Source organism: Hipposideros armiger, unplaced genomic scaffold (assembly GCF_001890085.2).
Source record: "Hipposideros armiger isolate ML-2016 unplaced genomic scaffold, ASM189008v1 scaffold_87, whole genome shotgun sequence".
NCBI lineage: Eukaryota > Metazoa > Chordata > Mammalia > Chiroptera > Hipposideridae > Hipposideros > Hipposideros armiger.
The window spans coordinates 4,392,794-4,413,642 of NW_017731437.1; the positions used below are offsets into that span (position 1 = coordinate 4,392,794).

Sequence of the window (20,849 nt, forward strand, 5' to 3'; positions counted from 1 at the left end):
CCGGAGCTGTCCTAGGGGTGGGGGCTGGCCACCTGGGTCTGGCTGCACCTCTGGCCGGTCCCTCAGCAGCCCCCAGGGACCACCTGGTGAGCGAGGGGGCTCTGGGCTCGGGTGTGACATTGCCCCTTTTCGATGTCATTGCCAGGAGCCGGAAGGTGCAGAAACCAGAGGTGGGCCCCAAGGGAGGCTCAGAAGAGCAGGCAGGTGAGGGCAGGCCCCCGGGGCCCACAGCCAAGGCCCCAGAACGCACCCGGAAGCCCCAGGCATCAAGGAGTACAAGGGCCGGGGCTGAGGGTGGAGTGGAGCAGGGCGCCCTGAAGACTCAGGCCACCTGCCGCCTGCTTCCAGCCTCAGAACGGTAACCAGCCCTGGGGGCTCCTCTAGGGACTGGAAAGTGCCCCCCCAACAACACGTAGGGCACCCGGGCTCCAAGGACACAGCAGGCACAGCCCTGCCAGGATGGGCTGTGTGGTGGGTGGTCCCTCCTGCTGCACAGTCACGGTCATGAGGCCTGAAGTGGCCTGGAGCACGCTCAGCAGAAGACTGACTTCACGCCACAGAACGCCAGGCCCAGAAAGCGCGAGATCGCTTTTCCAAAGGCACGGGAGGGGACTCAGGGTTCGTGGGGACATGGGGTTTTGTTTTTTTCCAAAAGTGACTGGATGGGCTCACAGCAGGCAGACCTCATGTCATCCACAGCTTCTGCTCTGTCTCCTCTGACTGCACATTACCGATTGTTTTTTATTTTGCTTTTTGTTCATTTTTAACCCAGTCCCCCTCCTCGCAGCCACACTGAGCTGCTTCTGCCCCGACCTAGGACGGTCCGAGCTGAGGTTGGTCACTGGGGGGGCTGGGCCCCTGGCTGCCCCGCCTGCCCGGAGGGGGCCTGAGCAGGGGGGGGGGCGGACGGACATGCAGGGGCAGCCTGGGCTTCCAGACAGACACTGGCACTGGTGCCCGAAGGGCTAGGTCTCAGGCCCTGAAGCCTGTGCCAGGGCCTAGGAGGGTGGTGGCCCTGTCACCACTGGGTTCGAGGGCCGAGAGTGCTCTGCTACGCTGCCAGCACGGCTCCATGCCCCACCAGCCTCCTCACCCAGAGGCCCACTGTGGGGTGCAGCTGTCTGTCCTGGCCCTTTCTCGGTGTGGGTCCCACCAGGGCACTCGAGCCCCCAGGTTCCCCAAGGAGCCTGGAATCCTACCTGAGAGGAGGCCTTCCTTGCTCTCCGTCCTGCCTCCCAAAAGGGAGCTGGCTGTGGGTTTGACCGCCTGAAACAGAAGCCCAGGAGGCCCGGGTCTCAGCACGCCCTCCGTGCCCCCCTCCCGTGTCTGTTCACGATGACAAGTGAACCTCTCCAGGGCCTGGACCCGGGGAGAAGCAGAGGGCACAGTGAGCTAGGCAGCCTGCGGTTTGGGCTGGTGGGGTGCTGTTCCCCTTCCCCTTATGCTCCTGAAGCCCCTTCATAAGGCGGGCTGGGGCTGCCCCACTCGATAGCAGCCCCTATTGCGGACAAACCACAACCCCAGGAAGTGGGGCTGTGGGTGCCCCCAGGTGCTTACGGGGCTCTACTCAGTAGCCCACTGGAGTGAGTGGTTCCGTCATGTCCCATGGGTGCCTGCGAGGGGTCCCTGTAGGTGGGACGGACCGCTCCCCCAGGCTCTGACCTCTCGTGCTTTTGCCACCTCTTCAGGTGTCCCCTGGCACCTCTTCTCACCTTGGCAGGGCCCTGGGCAGCTGCTGCCTCATCCCCTCTTCCTGCTGAGACCTAGGGTGCTGAGCTGTCCCTGACGCCTGAGACACCGTGCCAGGGTGACTAGCCTGCTCCCCTGCGGGCCCTGTCCCTCACCGCCCCACAAAGCTCTTGGTGCCCCCTGCCTGGCACGGCACTGCCCATCTAACTTCCGGGTCTTTCTCTTCCTGGAGCTCAGGACCAGGGGTGAGGGCTTGGGAGCCCAGGCCAGAAACTGGGCAGAGCTGGCTGGGCCTGGCTGCCTCTTGCCTACTGGCCCTGGCAAAGCTGGGGTAATGCCTGTCCTGCCTCACCAGACAGCTGTGCCCCGTGTGCCTGGCACGCAGTCAGTCCCTGACAAGGGAAATGACATTTGAAGAAGGGCCTGTGGAGGCCAGCGTTCATGACCATCGGTCTGCAAGGCTGTTTGCCAACTCCAACGGTGAGAAGGGAGAAACCAGAAGGTATAGGGGTCCTCATGTACCAAGCTCCTGACGCCACCCCAGCCCCAGGATGCAGACCTGCAGGGCACACACAGGGGCGCTTCCAGGGGCGGTGTCTGCAGCAGCAGCCCTCCACCCCACCTCTGAGAACGGCTGCGTGGCCATGGCCTCCTGGGGTAGGAGTCAGGCCCTACGTGAAGCCACTGGTCCCTCTGACCAGGGGTCAGGTGGGCCTCCTGGGCTGGGGGCGTGACGACCGGACCTGCACATTCTCTGACGTAGGGGGCTCCCTCCCCTCCAGAGGAGCAGGCCACAGCCCAGAGGAGAGTTGTCTGCAGGCAACTAACAAGCCACCATTTTAAACATGTTAAAGGACAGACAGTTAAGTGGTTGTCAGTACATCCAAACTCACTAGTTCTAGAGCTTTTCCGTTGCCTTGGGTAGCGAAACCCTGGCCCCCGGCAGCTACTAACCTGCGTTCTCTCTGTAGACTTGCCCCTGGGCATCTCATCCAGACGGGTCACACTGTGTGTGTGTGACCTTGGTGCTGGCCTCTCTCCTTGGCACCATTTCCAAGGTCCATCTGCGTTGTAGCCTGTGCCAGTGCTGCTTTTTATGGCCGAATGGCGCTCCAATATATGGAGAGCATGTTTTTCTCTGCTCACCCATCATATTGGTGGATGTTTGGGTGGTTTCTCTGTGGGACCATTATGAATAATGCTGCCATGAACACTGAGGTACAAGTTTTTGTATGAACTTACGCTTTCAGTTCTAGGTAGATACCTAGGAGATACCTGGAATTTCTGGGTCATATGGTGACTGTTGAACTTTCTGAGGAATGGCCAAGCTGTTCTCCACAGCAGCCTCACCTGATTACAGCCCCACCAGCAGCACACGGGTTCCAGTCTCGCCGCACCCTGACCAACACTTGTCCTTGTCTTTGATTCTGGCCATCCTCGTGGGGTGATGTGGTATCTCACGGTTTGACTCACTTTTCCCTGATGCCAAACGACATTGAGCATCATTTCATGAGCTTATTGGCCATCTGTACATCTCGGGAGAAGTGTCTGCTCAAATTTTTTGACCTTTGGAAAAATGGGTGGTTTTTCGTTGTTGAGCTGTAACAGCTCTTTACATATTGCGGGTCCCAGACCTTTTTCAGTTATATAATTTATAAATATGTTCTCCCGCCCTGTGGGTTATCTTTCCATTTTCTTGATAGTGTCCTTTGATACATGAAAGGTTTTTAATTTGATGAAGTCCAATTTACCTATTTTTCATGTGTTGCTTGTGTATTTGGTGTCATTGAAGAAACCATTGCTTAATCCAAGGTCACAAAAATTTTTCTGTTTCCATCTAAGTTTAATAGTTTCTGCTCTTACATTGAGATCCATTTTGAGTCCATGTTTGTGTACAGCTCTTCGGGGTCCTTTGCAATGAATGCCACAGGAACTTTAGGACCGGCTGGTCCATCTCTGCAAAAAAAGGCTGTTGGGATTTTGATAGGGATTGCATGATCAACTTGGGGAGCAGTCCATCTCTCAACAATAGTAAGTCTTCCGCTCACTGAACATGGGTGTCTTTTATTTAGATCTTCATTTCTTTCAACAATGTTTTATAGTTTTCAGTGTACAAGATTTGTACTTCCTTCGGTTAAATTTACACCTACACATTTTATTCTTTTTTATGCTATTGTAAATGGAATTGTTTTATTAATTGCATTTTTGGATTGTCCATTGCTAGTGTATTAAAATAACAACTGATTTTTGTGTCCTGTGTCTAACTTGCTGTACTCGTGTGTGTGTGTGTGTGTGTGTGTGTGTGTGTGTGTGTGTGTGTGTGTGTGTGAGAGAGAGAGAGACTTAGGGGTTTTCTATACATGAGAGCGTGTCATCTGTGGATACAGATAGTTTTGCTCCTTCCTTTCCAATCGGGGTGCCTTTCATTTCTTTTCTTGCCTAACTGTCCTGGCCAGAGTCTCCAATCTCGTGGTGAATACAGTGGTGGGAGCAGACACCCTTGTCTTGTTCCCGATCTTTGGGGGAAAGACGTCAGCTCCCCATTGAGTGTGACGTTAGCTGTGGGCTTTCATAGATGCCCTTCATCAGGTGGGCAGGCTCCCTTGTATTCCTGCTTGTTGAGTGTCTTTACCACGAAAGGGTGTTGCATTTGTCCAGTGCTTTTTCTGCACCTATGGAAATGATCACTGTCCTTCATCTGGTAACGTGGTGGACTGCACTGATTGGCTCTCACATTTTGAGCCTCTCTCGCATTTCTGGAATAAGTCCTCATTGGTCGTGGTGTGTAATCCTGTTAGTGTGCTGCTGAGTTCGATTTGCTGGTATTCGTTGAGGATTTCTACATCTATATTCATAAGGGATGTTGGTTTGTAGTTTGCTTGTGGTGTCTGCCTGTCTTTGATATGACTGCGATGCTGGCCTCATAGTAGAGTTGGGAGGTTCCCCTCATCTGCTTTTTGGAAGAGTTTGAGGGGATTGGTGGTGATCCTTGTTGAAGCCACCTAGCCCCATGCTTTTCTTTGTCAAAAGGTGAATTGATTACTAGTTCAATCTCTTGTTGTAGGTCTATGAAGATTTCCTGTTTCTTCTTGAATCGGTAGCTTGTGTGGTTCCAGGAATTTGTCCATTTTATCCAGATTTTCTAATGAGTTGGCCTGTAATTGTTCATGATATTTTCTTTCTATTTCTATAAAGGTTCTGGTAGTGTCCCCACCGTCTTTCCTGATTTTGTAATTTGAGGTTTTTTTCTGAGTCAGTCTGGTTGTGAGTGGTTTCTAAGGAGCCCTGTCCCCACCCCCAAAGGTGCCCCCACAGTGACCCTGGCTCAGGGGGGGGTTGGGAGGGCAGAGTTCCCCCCGCAGGATTCGCGGAAGGTCAAGGCTCAATCCACATCTGCCTTCAAGTGCTTCCAGCTCTCCCCAGGCACACAGGCCCCAAAAGGTGCAAATCCTACCCCATCAGAAACTCATTACAGCCCCAGTAAGTCCTAGCTAAGGGCCTGATCTCAGGGGAATGGGGTTCCAGGAGAGTCACTTGTGGATAACCCTGGGTGGGCCAAGTGGGGGCTTAAGCCTGTTGGGGAGGAGTATGACCTTAAAGGGACCGGAGTTTTGGCTGCTGCCTCAAGGAAGAGAACCCACAGACCCCTCATTCCTGTCTAATGGCCACACCCAGGCCGCATCAGGGCTGAGATGAAGTGGCTTGCTGAGACCGCGGCCCACATAGTGGGCATGGATACAACCCACAGCTTCTCGGAGGGGACCTGGCGTGGGGGAGTGGGGTGCAGGGTTTGGGGGTGGGCCAGGCTGGGGGTTCAGCTAGAGGGTCGGTGGCAGGGTGTGGATGGGGCACAGAAGCAGTTGGTGGTGGGGGCTGAGGTGGGGCCTGGGCCTGCTGGCCAGGTTCATTCATGGGACACCTGGAGAGCATTGGGGAGGGGGCTTCCGGGCGGCACGTCCTGCCCGCCTCCACCCTGCTCTGCCCTGTCCCCTTGCCCCTATTCAGAAGGGCACGTGGGCCCTAAGTGGGGTGGCGTCTCGGCTCCTTCCCGCAGATCTGTAAAAATAGGGCTGAGGTGATGTCCGTCTCCGCAGACCACAGCCCGCCCCAGAGCCAAGAATAAGTCTTGAGCCACTCAATAATTCAAGCTGGACCCAAATAGATGTTCCTGTTAACGTGGTGGCCTCTGGGCCCCCTCCCCAGGCCCCGCCTCACCCACGGGCTGCGAGGAAGTAGGTTGGCCTGACCTTTGCAGGTTATACCCAGTCCCCTCAGGTCTCCCCGCCTTGGGGACCCCAGCCTCCCAGCCTGCCTACACCCAGCCCCCTCTTGGGCCAGTCAGGAACGGAGGACGCCCAGGGCTAGGAGTGGCCCTTTACCGATCAGGTCAGTCCCTCCCCTGTGCCCACCCCTGTGGTCTGCTGGGTCTGAGCTGGGCTCCTTGGCCCCTCCCATCGTACCCCACCTCTCCTCCTGGGCTCAGGGGAGCCCATCCCCGACCGAGGCTCCAGTCCCTGGTACACGTACCCCTCAGGGTCTTCCCTGCCTCCTGGAAGGTCCCTAGAAGGGGCTTCACTGTGGAGTGGTGAGAAGGAGCGGGGACAAGGCCCCGGGGCCCTGGCGTCCAGCCCCAGGCCTCTGCTCTTGCTGGGGGTGGGCGTGTGAGGAGGGGCTCACCGGGGGCCTGCCCGGCCCCAGCTGTCCCTGCCGCCCTGCCTGGGCCAGGCGCTGCGTGGAGTTTCACCACATTATTAATTAAAGGCACTGACATCCAAACGAGTAGCACGCTGGGTAATTAGGCAGGGTGTCGTGGAAATGATGGAGGAGGCCCGCTATCCCCAGTTCACCTCCCGGGAAGCGGGAGCAGCGCCCAGCGTCCCACCACCGTGGGCGGTGCTGGAGGCCGGGTGAGGAGCGCAGGCCCGAGGGGCCAGGGCACAGCCGTGGCTGTGGACAGGGCTGGGCCCCCCCCCCTCCCCCGGTCTGGTTCCTCCTCACTCAATGGGGAGAAGAGTGAGGAAGGGGCCGGGGAGGTGGGCTAACAAGGGGAGGATGTGATCAGAGACAGGCAAGCAGGCCTCGCGACTCAGTGGCCACTTGGGGGAAGCAGTGGAGGGAAGACCCAGCCCCAGGATGCAGGGGCTCCTGCCCTGGAGCGGGAGGCAGCTGCCTAGGCGCTTCCCTGGGGCTCAGCAGAGAGCTGGGGGTGGGGGCCAGGCTGGAGTGTTTTTGTAACAAGTCGCTGTTAAGAGGAGATGAAAAACCAGCAGCCCCTTACCTACTCACCCCACTCCTGAGTCCCCTTCTCAGAGGTAAAATTTTTGTTTTGGTTTGTTTGTTTGTTTTGTATTTCCTTCTAAAGAGCATGCTAATTTTTTTTTCAGAGTTAGAAATTATCCACTGACTTCCTGCTGTTGGGGGGCTGAGGGTCTGTGTCCTCACAAGTAGCCCCTCCCACACACCCCCCTTACCCCCACACACTTTGATTGAATCAGAATGGAGTGCATCATTATTTCTTTGCACAAAGAACATATTGTAATTACATCTTTTTTGTGCAACCTCTTGTTTTTCCTGGACTTAATAATTGCCTCACGTTTTAGGTTTGGTTTATTTTCTATGAACCCATTACTAACATCCCCAAACCCTGCAATGGAAATTCAAATCTTCTTTTGCACATTAAAAACATCATGCCACCTATGAATTTGGGGGTTTTTTGGAGCCTGTGGCAGCCAGCTTCCGAGATGGCCCGCGGTGATCCATGCCCCTGGGGTTTGTGTGGTCATCTGGCCACGCTGAACCAGGTCGGTCTGTATGACCGATGGAGGTGCAGGAGTAAGGCTGTGTTATTCTGATACTGGACCATAAAACCCATTGGGACTTGGGATGGCGCCCCTCCCCCCTGCCCGCCTTTCATCATCCACTTGGAAGTCAGTGGCCATGTTATAGGCTGCTCTGTGAAGTCCGCGTGGCAATGCACTGAGCCCGCCTGCCCTTCATCATGTGAGGGAGCCATCTTGAAAGCGCATCCTCCAGCCCTGGTCAAGCCTTCAGGTGGCCGCAGCCCTGGCCGCCATCGTGAGTGCAACCCCCTGAGAGACCCTGAGCCAGAACCAGCCAGCTGACCTCCCAGGCTCCTACCCTCAGACACTGAGATGGCCCATCCTTGTTCTGGAATAACTTGTTACTTGCAAAAGATAATAACCAACACAGAGCCGTTGCCCCCATCCCCACCTGTCTCGGTTGCCCTGGACACCTGCTCCATATCATCCCCAAGGACCTCCCTCCACCCTCACCTGTGTCCAATCCCGTCCTTCATGTGTCCCATGCGGTCTTCTGTGTGGGCTGCTCCCTTGTTTCAATGGTGTGCGTCATCTGGTGGCTTTTTTTTTTTTAAAGATCTTTATTGGGGAATTGGGGGAGGGGAACAGAGAAGTTGCTGTTTTGTCCTTCAGTCTAGTTGTGGAGGACGTTGCTTCACTGGCCCAAGTTGGCACCATCATTGCGCTCTTCCCGGGTGAGGCAGGTTGAGCTGTTGTTCAGCATCTTAGCTGTAGAGGGCAGTGTCACTGGCCCTCATATGTGGGATCCAAACCGGGGACCTCTCTTGTCCCAAGCCAGCTCTTAACCATCGCGCCACTCGGCCGGCCCCGAGCTGGTGGCTTCTTGAGAGCGTGTATATGGAGCTGTAACCTCACCCTTGTCTCCATCCCAGAAACCAGTGCCCCTATTGGTCTTCCAGCCGGGACACCTGGAAAAGTGGCAGATTTATTTTACCCAGAATTATTGTTTCTAAGGCACAAGGACACAGTGATGTCTTTCAGGTGTCTGTCAACAGCCTCAAGATGGACTGCACTGTCACGTTTCACGATGCGAGACTCCAGGTGTGGTGGGAGAGCCCACACTCCTCTGCTCTGGGCCCTCAGTGGCGCCTTGGTGAGGCTGCCGCTGTCCGTGGTGCTGAAGCCAGGGCCGGGGTGTTGGCCTGGCTGTGTGGTCAGAGATGCCCGTGGAGCCGCTGCTTGACTTTCCTCCGCTTCCGCCCTGTCCCTGCCAACCCTGGGCAGGCGCGGGGCCACCCTCGGGACCTCCTCCCCTCTGGCCCCACCCTGGTCCCTTGGCTGGGCCTTGCTGCACCTGGCTGTCTTCCTGCCCAGGCGCTCCTCCGTAGCTCTATTTTTTTCATTCATTAATCTATTTTAATGATTTTTAAACAAGCTGTATGTTTTCCTTTTGCACTGGGACCCACCAATTCCGTATCTATCCTGTATTGTGCAGTGTCCTAGCTGACCCGTCCAAATTGAGAAGTCGTTCTTGGTTCTGTTGTCACGGCTGGCTCCACTCTCAACTTTTTTTTTTTTAAAATCCCAGTTAAGCAGGTTATTGAATTCCTATTGATAGCAACTCTAGACCCCCTAATAATACAATTTATAAAAACACACAGGATGCTTCATGAGTTGGTGTGTCACCCTCGTGCGGGGGCCGTGCTCACCTCTGTACCGTTCCAGCTGAGTGGACGCATTTAGGAAGCCAGCGCCTCTGTAGCTCTTGTGAGCAGACCCCACACAGCCTGAGTCCAGGGGTGAGCACTCGTACGTCTGAGGTGAGAACTCGCTGGGAACCACCTTAAGCGAAACCAGAAACCGAGGCTTGTCAGTTCACTCGGGGCTGGATGGCCGGCAGCAGCCCCAGGCTTATTTGCTGCCTGTAGGTTTCCCAGGCCGAGTGCACCCCTCTATCCCAAAGGCTCCAGCGAAGCCCCAGGGCCACGCCCTCGGCTCTGGCTGCCTGGCCTGACCATGGTCACTGTTTGACAAGAACACTGGCTGGGGGGTGGACCATGTGCCCAGCTGGGGTGCAGGGAGTGGAATCAGCCCCTGCCCACCTTGGAGGGGGTTTCTCAGTGGCAGTCAGCACTGTCGCCGGAAGAAGGCACACTAGTTGGGCAGACTGAGGAGAGGGGACCTTCTCGGATTTGCTGTGGCCCCAGAGTCTCTCAGGACCCTCCATTGCCTCTTCCCAGCTGTACCCCAATCTTGTCCCTGGGTAATTTTCTTCCAGTGCCAGTGGGGAACCGCGTGATTAAGGTTCCATTATTAACTTGCCAATCTTGTTTTTGGGGCACAGATGCTGACGGCTTAGGGGACCCAGTTGGCATATAACAAGGTCTCCATGACAAATTACTTAGGTATCAATTAACTATCCAGGGAAATGTCAAGCAGAATCCATCATGCCGGCAGCGAGGGGCAGCCAATTAACCCCGAGCGGATACTCCAATCCGGTCGTCGCTGCCTCAGCCTCCAGCAGGGCCCCGAATGAGGGAAGGCGTACAGCTCTGCAGTCACGCCAGGGGTGCCCCGCACAAGGCTTTTGCAGCCGCCTTGCATTCATTCATTCATTCCAGAACCACCTGTGGGGGCAGGCCTAACTGCTGGGCGGGGAGGGCAGAATGTACAGATGGGTGTCCCTGACTTGTGGCCTCTGCAGGGTCCACGATGGGTAAGGGCATCCTTCGGGCAGCGAGGAGGGGAGCATTAACTCTCCGGGTACCTGAGCAGGGCAGCGATGTAAAGGAGGCGTTGCCGTGTTCCAGAGTGTGGGGCTGGTGAGGGCACCCGGGCACAGAACAGCACGCCGGGCCCAGTGCTTGGAGCCTTTGGCAGCAAAAAGGCATGCCATAGCAGAGCCAGGCTCCGCCATTCCGAGCTATAAGACTTGGAGACAGTTTCTCAAAAAGTTACGGAGCCTCAGTTTCTCACCTGTAGAGTGGGGCTAGTAGTCCTGGCTTCCAGGACCATGCTGAGAGTGAGCAGTGCCGGCCACGGCAGGTGCTGGCTGAATTTGGTTCCCTCCTTCCTGCGGGTGAAGCCTTGGTCCCCAGCTCCCTGACGGGAGGCTCATGTGAAGCACGTGGTGGGGAGAGGCACTGGGGCGAGGGGTGCAGCCCAGCAGGAAGATGGTATCCGAGAGGGGGTGGCTGCCAGGCACACAGACCCGGCTAGGGGGCAGAGTCGGGGGTTCTGGCCACCTCATGCCTTTTAGGTTTGGTTTTCAGGAGAGCACTCTGGCCGCCTGGGCCGCTCCTCGTGAGGGCCAGTGACCACAGTTGGACCCCAGCATATTGGCCTGGTTTCCCCCCGCTGCCCCCTGCCTGGCCCGCCCCTCTGGTGGAGCTGGTCCCCACCCTGTGGTGGCCCCACCGTGTCTACTGGGCGGTGATTGGCAGCTGCCACTTCCCAGCCCCCGAGCGGTGGAGCCTGTGCTTACTCATGACACTGACATATGGCACCTCCGTGGGGGGATCAGAGGAAGCTGCCAATTGTGAGAGTGCAGCGTGTCCCCATTCGAGTCCTGCTGAAGCAAAACAAATGCACGATGTGAGGGGAGACGAGGCGGCGGGGGCGTGTGTGTGTGTGTGTGTGTGTGTGTGTGTGTGTGTGTGTGTCTGCACACTGGCCCCGCACTGTGGGGGTGCTGGGGGGGTTGTGCTGTAGGGCCTGGGAGTGAGTTTTGATTTTTACGGCTTCTGGGCCCTCAGCTAACGGAGTCCCCAGAGGTCATGTTGTGCACCCATCTGTCTGCTCCAGGTAGGCTGGCTGGCACCGGCCCCGAGACCCGTTCACCTCTCCCCCGTCACCTCTCATGGGACTCAGCTCGAGGCCATGAACCAGACGTGTCGGCAGCAGGCAGCCCTGAGTGCGGATCGCTAATGTGTTCTCACTCTTCACAGAATCAGGAGATTCTACCTGCTGTCAAACCAGAGTCCACAGGACTCCAGGCTTGGCCAGTTTCCTGTGTCTTTGCTGGACTGGGAGAGTGTGCGTGCACTACCCCACACCAGTGGGTGGGCCCAGCAGCCAACAGCCTTTCCACCCAGGCTCCTCCCCCATGTCCGGCTGGCCCTCCAGTGCTCAGCTGGGCACTCACGGGAGGCAAAGCTCTGCTCCTGGGGCTGGGAGAGCTCTCGGGGTCCTTGGCCACCCCCTAGTCCCTGGCCCAGGGCTGAGGTTGCTGCCATGAAAACGAAGCTCTTCGCCAGCTGGCCACGTGCATCCTGGAAGGGTCAGTGGATCCAGGGACCAGTGTGTCCAGGAACTGTCTTGGCCACAGTTCCAGGCCCCGCCCACTCTGGGCACCCCAGACCCTGCAGCCCCCCCACCCTCACCCAGCACCCCGGTGGTGCGGGACCAGCGTGCAGACACACACACACACACACACACACACACACACACACACGCGTGCTCACGTCCCCGGCTGCCTCTTCTCCCCTCACAGCTTGTGTCTGACCTGCTTCAGCAGGACTCGAATGGGGATATGCTGCGCTCTCACCCTAAGGTGTGAGGCCAGCCCTCGGGTCCTCCAACTCTGCTCTGCCATCTGCCCCCATTAGTGGTGAGAAGTCACAAGGGGTAGAGAAGGGAGCTGGGATGGGGCTTGGGGCCCAGCGGGCCAGGCGCTGAGGTGGGCTGACAGCGAAGAGCCCGCCCGTGAGCCCCAGCCGTGGGTCTGACCTGTGTGGAGGGGCTGGAAGCTGTGGACCCGCTCCCACAAGCCTTCACATGCTCTTTGGACAGTGGCAGACCCTGTGGGTTCTGTCCGCGGGCTCCACCAACCTCCGTGGGGAGCAGTACCACCACGCTTTGGGCCCTCCCCAGGGAGCTGCAGAACTCTGCCCCCAGGGGTGCATCCTGCTACAGAGCCGCCCACCCACCAGATCCGTCCCAGGCAGCTGGAGCCCTAGGGGTGGGGGGCTGCAAGGACAGCTGTGAAGTCAACCCCTCTCACACCCTGATCCTTCTGGTCCTCAGCCCTGGGGACGCTCTGGGGGGCCGGGCCCTCTCCTGTCCTTGTCTTGGTGAGGAGCCACCGCCCCAGCCCAGTGTGAGCCCCGTGCCTGGCTGGCAGTCCTCACGTCCGTTTGCAGGCGCCAGGCCTCGGTGCTCAGGCACCGCTGTGCACGGCGGCATCTGCTGCTAACGGGCTGGGGCAGATGGGCTGCCAGTGAGCTAAGTGTGTGCGGAGGAAGGGGTGCCATAGGAACCCCTTCCCGCCGGCAGCGTGGGGGTGGGAGAGGCAGGCGCCTGCTGGTGGGGGAGCAGGGAGTGACTAGGAGGGAGGAATCGCATGGGCTGCCGGGCTGGGCTGAGGCCCCTGGTGCCGGTTCCTGGTAAAGGGCCCAGGGAATCCTGACGCGACCTCCTAGGGGATGCCGGGCCCTGGAGGCGCTGGTCAGGGCAGGGGTCCCCCTGTTGCCACTCGCTGGTGGCCTTGGGCAAGTTGCTTCCCTCTCGGGGCCTCGGGGCCTGAAGGAGTGAGCATCGATCATCAGCAGGGCGCCTTCCAGCTCCTAAACCCTGAGCTTCAGCAGGACGGGGACGTCCTCAGCAAACAGATGCCTGCCATCTGCAGGGGCCTCCTGCCAGTGCAATCTGCCAGGTCCATCCAGGGCACGTGGGCAGCGCCTCTGCCATGCGCTCCGAGGCGTGGCTCCCAGAGAGGTTAGGGTAGCGCTGTTTGTCAGACAAGGTCACTCCGCGGGTCACTCTGCAGCCAGCCCACCCCAGCCTCAGCAGGAGCCACGCAGTGAGGGTTCTGTCAGGCCATGGGGGCTGGGCGCCGGGGCAGGGTGCTGGCAGAGGTAGGAGACCCACCCTGGCCTGACTGCCCTGAAGCCCAGCCCACTGGACCCCAGATCCCCAGGGGCACTGGGGCCCATGGAAGGCGGAGGTATGAGAAAGTCAGCAAGGAGATAGCCCAGGGCCACCGACAGCCTCGGAAACCCCTCATAGGGCACCCCGGAATCCTGCTCTGGAGGCCCCGAAAGGCTTCTCGTGCATAACGACCGTGGGCAGAACCCCGGGGCCAGGGCCGTCATGCTGGATGCTGCCCCAAGCTCTTAGCACCGTGCACTCCAGGAACGGGCAGGGCCGCCGAGGAGGCGGCCGTGACCCCATCAGACGGGAGAGGAGGCGGGCTTAGGAGGATTAAGTGGCTGGCGCAGGCCTGGGGACAGTTAGTAGGTGGGAGTGGAGCCCGAGGTCCACTGGCTGCACAGCCCTGCTGGGCAGCCCCACCCCTGGGCTCCTGGTCCACACACCCGGCTGCAGGGGCTGCCCAGTGCCTCGCGGTGCCCCGCCCCCTACACACACAGCTCCAGAAGCCCAGGGGAGGGTGCCAGGTGGACCCCGAGTCCCCTCTCCCCTCCCTTCCATCCCTGGGCAGCACCCATCCCACCCCCGTGCCGCCTCCGCACGCCCGCCCGCGGTGACTCAGCTCAGCTGTTAGCCTCTCCGCTTGTTGTTGGCTGCCTTTTTTTTTTTTCTTTTTTCCAAAGTGTGACATCGCTGTTGAGCTATGGTAGGGTGACTGCCTCTGCCCAGGTGTGTCCGTGGTGGCCCCAACTGGAGGCGGCCAAGGTGGCCGGATGAGCGGGCCTTGCCCTCAGACTCTCACCTCCAGTGCGGGCAGTCCTGCCCTTAGCTCTGCCTGACGGGTATGGTGCCAGGGGACACCTGTCCGGTCAGCCTCCTCAGCTCCTCACGACTCAAGGACCTTGTGTTCTTGACATTGTAATCTGGGCATCAGGAGGCCAGGAAACCCTCTAGGGAGGGTAACCTGGAGCGGGGCCAGAACCATCCTTTTCAAGAAAGGAGCAGAAACCCTCCTTTTCAAGAAAGGAGCAGAAATGGAGAAATTTGTCCTGGGGGGGCAGGGGCGCTGTCGTTGCCAAGGCTGTGGAGGCCGAGTGACGTGGAGGAGGCAGGACTTGCCCTCAATGAAGGAGGCTGCCCTGACACTTGGGACTGCTGGTGGATTCAGCGTCGTTAGGCAGTGAGTTCCCTGCCTCGAGGAGGATTCAGGCCCTCATGTGGATGGGATTCTTCTTGGGACCGAGCCCAGTGTGGTGGGAAGAGTGTTAAAAGCTGGAGTGGATGTTTGGGGTTCAAGTCTCAGGTTTGTCTGTATGAACTTAGGCAAGTCATTCAGTCTCGTGCAGCCCTGGCCTCCTTGTCTCTACAAAGGGATCAGCACCTGCTTCGCAGGCAGAACCGAGGATCCGACGAGGTGATATGGGAGAAAGTTGTACGAGACCTTTTCATTTTCTGGTTCCGACCGGTGCGTCTTGAAGGCTCCCCATCTCTCAGAGCTTTGCTGCCAAGGACAGGAATGAGCCCCGTCAGAAGACCTGGCTTAAACTCTAACAGGGAGGATTTGGGGGCAGAAAAGGAAGGGCTTTGGGCCCTGGTGAGCGAAGGGGATTGTGGGGCCTGCCCTCCCACCTGTGCTAAGAACGCCCAAGAGAGGCCGGCCTCTCCTGCCTCCTGGACTCAGAGATCCCGGGGTTCTGAGGTACAGGGAATCCTGGGGCCTCAAGGGGGCAGGGTGCTCATGGCACCTGGAATTGGGGACACCCCTGGCCTTGGGCAAGAGACAATAGTGAGGGGACCAGAGGTGGCGGAAAACCCCATCTGGGCAGCCACAAGCTGACTTGGGGTTTACGTAACTAAGAGACGTTCAGACAGTCCCACACCGCGGACATTGGGGGCAGCTGGCTTCTCCTTCCCACCTGCCAGCCCCTGCCTTTCCTCTCTCCCTTCCCTCCTCAACCCTGCTCCATGCCCATTTCTCATGCCACTTGGGGTGATTGAATGGTGGCCCCCAAAAGACATGTCCACGTGGAACCTCAGAACGTGACCTTCCTTGGAATAAGAGTCTTTGCAGGTACAGCGAAGTCAGGGATCTTGAGATGAGATCATCCTGGATTAGGTTGGGCCCTAAATCCAATGTCAAGTGTCAGGCAGAGGGAGACTAGAGCCTGAGACTCATGGGAAGTTGGAGGCAGGTGTTGCACCCACAAGCCAAGGAATGCGGAGGTTGCTGGCCGCCCCTGGAGGTGGGGGAGGGGCCTGGAACAGGTTCGGCCTTATTGATCAGCAGCTGCTGGGCATTTGGGCTGGAAAAGTCCTTTGTAAGCTAGGGGGGTCCTGGGGTGACTACACCTCGCTGGGGCGTTTCCTGCCGTACGCAGCCCCACCTTCGTAAGACACAAGTCAGAGCTTGTGTGCCCCTGACTCCCTTGCAGCTCGACTGTGGGCATGTGACCTGGGCTCCTCCAACCACAGTCACCCGAGCAGACTGACTCAGGAGGTAGCAACACCAGGAAGCAAACGCCCCGAGTCTCTTCCATCGAGAGTGGTGGCAGAGCTCCTTGGCTTTCAGGGCAGCAGTGCCGTGCCGGTGTGGGCTGCGGGTCTGTGCCCAGCGGTGGAGCCCCTGTGGTTGGGTTGTTGTTCCTGGGTGTGTGCCCACCGGGCACTGCCATGGCTCTCCAGAAGCTTCTCAGAGCTGCTAATATCCTGCAGCAACTTCTTTTTCCATTAGGCTGGCCGGAGTGGATTCTGCTGGTTCCAAGTGGCTGTGGAGTACGGAGACCTCACTGGAGGGAGAGTTGCTCTCGTCTCTGTCCGTGTGGCAGGGAGGTCATGCCCCCAGGAGAAGCTCCTAGAAGCCCCTTTCCTGCTAATCCTGGCTGGGTGAGTGGGCCATGTGCGATCAAAAGGAGGGGATGCTGTCAACACCCACGGTCGGGACAGGTCAGCCCCACTTACCCCACGGGGAAGAGGCCCCGGCTTTTCCCTGGGCCCCGGGCACCCCGCTCTCCTCTCACTCCCACCCCCTCGTCAGCCCTCCTCAGGGCCTGTGTCCTCCCTCCCTCTGTTCTCTTTCTCTCCCCTAACACCCTTCTTAGAAATGAAGTCATCTAGAAAAATAATCAAAAAATAGAAAGGAAAAAAAAAAAGCTAAGAAAACGGGATTTTTTCCCCTTCCAACATTTGGTAAGATGCCTCCCACATGGATGAATAGCCACCAGGCCCTGTTTTTGTCCCGGGGAGACTCAGGCCTGCACCCCTTGGGTGGTGTGAGCGGGGTGGGCCTCCCCACGTGGGGGTCTGCAATGGGCCTCCTCCTGCAGCCTGGCGAAGGTGAGCCCCCAGGAGCCCGAGACCCCAGGCGATGCCCTCAGCCAGAGCCAAGGGCGGGGCAGGGCTGGAGAGAGAGTGGTGGGTTCAAGTTCAGGGGTGTTATTAGCTCTTAAGTGAGGTCTCTGCCTCCAGTCTCGCTCTCTTCCCGCCGGCCCACGCCCTGCTGCAGAGTTCTCGTTTGTTTATTTATAATTTATACTCAGCCTGCTTCCAAGAAAGCTCCAAGCCACTTGCTGAAAAGCTGCTTCCGCAAGCTCCGTTGTGCTCCCGTCAGCCTTAGGCTCAAAGCCCGTGGCTGTGTCTCCGTGGCTCAGCCTGGCTCCGAGCCCACCGGGTCTGGCCCCCAAACACAGCCTTTCTCCCCACCCGCAACGTGCACCTGGCTCCCAGGGAGCCCCTCCTGCCAGTGCCCCTTGCGCAGGGTGGTCCCACATCCCGGGAGCCTTCTCCCCATCGTGGGATCAGACCCTTCCCTCCCTGACACCTTCTCTGGCCTCGATGGGAGGGGACCTGGGGACCCTGGCACCTCTCTCCTGCCTCTGGGAAGTCTGTGCCGTGTCAATCACAAGTACAATCTCTTCCTTCCTGCCCCCACCTCGACCTTGTCCGGCCCTCGAAGGAGTGTGGCCAAGCCACGTGATGGGGAAGGTGGGGGCTCCCCTCTGCGTCTGGAATGAAACGCAGCCCTGAGGTGCCAAGTGGGGGTCTCTTGGGCCCAGGTGGTCCTGTGTGCGGGAGGGGAAAGGCCTGCTGGCAGGAAGCTTCGGCGGGGGAGAGGCCGCCGAGAAGAGCAGGGTCCACCCTCGTGACTGTCTGAATTCGCAGGTAGAGGCCAAAGACACCGTTTTCGCATGGTCTTCAGGACCTGGGTGACAGGACAACGCCACCGACCTGGCGGGGTGAGGGCAGGGCACCCGGCACTGTGAGGACCAGCGTGACCACCCCTGCACTTGCCATCTGCGTCCCCAATTCCCCGGCCCAGCTGGGGCCCCCAAATGCCTTGCTTCTGGCGGGAGGGTCCCCTTGGATCCCGGGTGTCCCCTTTCCTCAGCCTTGCTGTTTCATCTTGTAGCAAAATAAGCATGGGTGCCGGTCAGGGCCAGAGAGCTGGCTCAACCGGAACTTGAAAATGGCGCGTCACATCTCCAACCCCCATGCCTGGCAGGCTGGCGCTGAGGAACCAGCCTCGGCCCCGTGCCCGCTCCGTCCCCTCTGGGACCCTTGGTTTTCCCATCTCTACGGTGGAAGTCTCTCAGGCTTCTCCCTTTGTACAGAGCAGGCCGGATGCCTCTGCCAGTCCGGGGGGCACGTCATGGGCAAGGGCTGAGGACTGCCCTCCTCCACTCCCACAGGCTTGGCATCCTCAGCCGTGGCCTCCCTCCCTTCCTCCCTCAGCCTGAGCAGACACGTCCTGGCAGAGGAAGCCCTGGCATAGCGGGGCCCTGGGGTCGCCCTAGGGAAGCCTCAGTGGTGCGGGCAGTGCCAGGTGGGCCATGCCAAGGACACTCTGTCACTTGGCGGGCATATGGAGGAGAGTGGCCTTCCCCTGGTTCCGGCTCTCCTTGCCACTGAGTTCCAGGGGGCCACGGATGCCCTGGCTGTGGGGCTGAGGTGGGCCAGGTGTCCCTTCCAGGCCAGATGCCCTGGGCCAGAAGGACAGTGCAGCCTGGCCGCTTGCTGACACAGCCCTGGAGCCCTGGGCTTTGGAGCCGAGCCGGAGATGGGCAGGAGGGAGAGGAGCCAGGTGGCTGTGCCTCCTGGAGGAAATGCCTCTGAGCCACAGACGGGACAGGAGCATCTGGCTGCTGGGGTGGCTGGTGGCCTGCTCCCCACAAGGTTGGCAGCATGTGGCTGCCCTGCTAGCCCAAGCCGCACCCCCTGCAAAGAGCTCCTCTCCCAGTGCCCATGCTCCCAGGGAGGCCAGTTATCCTGACATTTGGACGCGGTTCCGGGCAGCCTTCCTGCCTGAGAAGTGGCATCGTGCCCAGGAGGAGTACAGGCTTCTCAGCCACAAAGGCTGGATCGAAGGCCTGGAACCTGCATGTACTGGTGTGATCTCGGTCAGGGGGCTGCCCTGTCTGAGCCTGTTTCTCGTTTGTAAAATCAGTGTGAGGACTGGTACCCCAAACCACAGGCAATATGGTCGCTGTCCATAGTGCATGCTTCGCAGCAGGGCGGCCCCCAGGGACCAGACACCCCGCTCTGGGAGTTCACCCCAGCTTCCTGTTTCTACAGGCCTCAGCACTCACCCACTCTGTGGCCCCAATCACTTTCCTGTCAGTCCCTCCCAGGAGACAGAGCCACAGAGGGCGGCACCAGGCCTCCATCTAATCCAGCACCCAGCAGAGTGCTGGGCGCGGATCAGTGACGGCTGGAGCCCCGAGGATTCTTAGCTGAGGGTGACTGTGTTTGAAGGGTGAGACTCCCTGAGGCGGTTCCGTCCTCCCACAGCAGCGAGCTCTTTGGGAGTGAGATACTGAAAGTATGGCGCTTGGCGCGTGGGCGGTCGCCCAATCCTTGCTGGTTTGCGTTTCAGAGACTCATCCAAGGGGATTCATGCCCTTGGTGGGAGGAAGAAGAGAAAAGACCCCCCATTCACCTGCTTAGCCTAAATTATTTACTCACCTGCTCTGCTCTGAACAAGACAAACTCTTGGCCGCCATGGAGCGTTCACATAATGAACATACTAAAGAAGTGCATTATCAGCCATGTGGGATGGTGGTAAGACCCGTGGAGAAGAAACGGCAGGGAGCGTGGGGAAGGTGGGGTGTGTTTTTAAAAGGTGACCGGCTCACTAAGGAGAGATGTCAGAGCAGTGCCTGGAAGGAGGTGAGAGGCGGTCGTGTTCCAGGCGACAGGAGGGTGGGGACCAGCAAGTGCAAAGGCCCTGGGGCGTCATGAATCAGCAGGTGGGGGTGGCTGAAGGGAGAGCAGGGAGAGAGTGGTAGCTGGGGGAGGAACCTTGACTTTCACGGAGAGGAACACGGGGAACCGTGGAGAAGGGACATGACTTGTACAAGACCCTTGGCTGCTGCCGTGTTGAGAACGGACTGAAGCGTGAAGCCGGGAGACCCTGGCCTACAGGTCAGGGCAGCAATCAAGGGGGATAGGAAACAGCTGGGACAGGATGGGAGCCGAGAGGCAGGAGAAGGCACAGCCCACAGGGTCAGTTGGTGGACTGGATGTTGGGGGACGCCAGGCTGGAAGCCCCGCCCCGTGGGCCCCCGCGGGCGCCCGCAGATCAGCAGTGGGGGCAGCTCCCTGAAGAGCGCCCCTCCAGCCCCTGCCCCTCCGCATGGCCCAGCGCCAGAGCGCGTTGCTGTGGCAACCCGGCCTCGCGTCGGGGTCCAGGCAGGGTCCCCACAGCAGAGCCGGGCCTGGAGGCCTCGGTGTCCCCAGGAACCGGCTCGGCCCGGGGGCCCGCCACTCCCGGCCTGCGCGCCCGGTGCCACGGCCCCGGAGGAGGCAGCAAGTCCAGTCGACCCCGTTAACGTTTTCAGAGCATTTTGCAGCCGCCTCCCTCCACGCACGCGCGCCGAGGCCTGGTCTCCTCTCTGCAGCCTCACCCCCTTCCTGCCCCGGCTGGAGGACCTGGGGGGCTCCCAGGAGAAGGGCCTGGGGGCCTTGTGGAGGTCCCTGACACCCGGACTTCAGCAGGGTCCCCTGGGAGGGTGGGAGGGCGGCCCACCCAGAGGCAGGAGAGCCGGGGTGAGGTGTGTGTGTGAAGCCAGCGCCCCCAGGCTGCAAGCCCCCGTGTCCTCAGCCCTGGAGGTGGACGCCGTGCAGGAATGGGCTGACGAAGCAGGAAGGGAACACGCACGTGGAACACTGTGAGCCGGAGAGGGAGTCGCTACTCCTCGGGTTCATCCAGACGTCCGACTCAAAGGAAAGTTACTGCAACTGGGGAAGAGCACAGTTGGCTGGAGAATTTGGTTTTAAAATAAATAAATAAAATTTAAATTATATAACTAACATGTGTTCAGTGTAAAAATTTTGGAAAACACATGGAAGTATAAAAGCCCTTGATCCCGGGCCGGCCGAGTGGCGCAATGGTTAAGAACTCGCTTGGGATACCAGAGGGTCCCGGTTCGGATCCCACATATGAGGGCCAGTGACACTGCCCTCTACAGCTAAGATGCTGAACAACAGCTCGACCTGGAGCTGGGCTGCCATGAGTCG

The 20,849-nt window shown here is 59.0% G+C and overlaps 1 protein-coding gene across 15 annotated transcripts in view; it reads left to right on the plus strand.

Moving 5' to 3' along the window:
• ENDOV (endonuclease V) overlaps positions 1-20,849 on the plus strand; it is a 34,494-nt gene that overhangs the window by 11,803 nt on the left and 1,842 nt on the right. For 7 of the 15 annotated variants that reach the window (XR_002124251.1, XR_002124244.1, XR_002124246.1 and 4 more), the window contains one exon: positions 146-171. Coding sequence is in view for 7 of the 15 variants with exons in the window: in XM_019644299.1 (XP_019499844.1) it covers positions 16,069-16,220; positions 17,496-17,543 (200 nt within the window). In the remaining 8 variants the exon portion in view is untranslated. Of the gene's footprint in view, positions 1-145; positions 3,935-16,068; positions 16,221-17,495; positions 20,591-20,849 lie in introns of those variants that run through there. The other 8 variants (XM_019644299.1, XM_019644301.1, XM_019644297.1 and 5 more) reach the window with 5 other exon arrangements.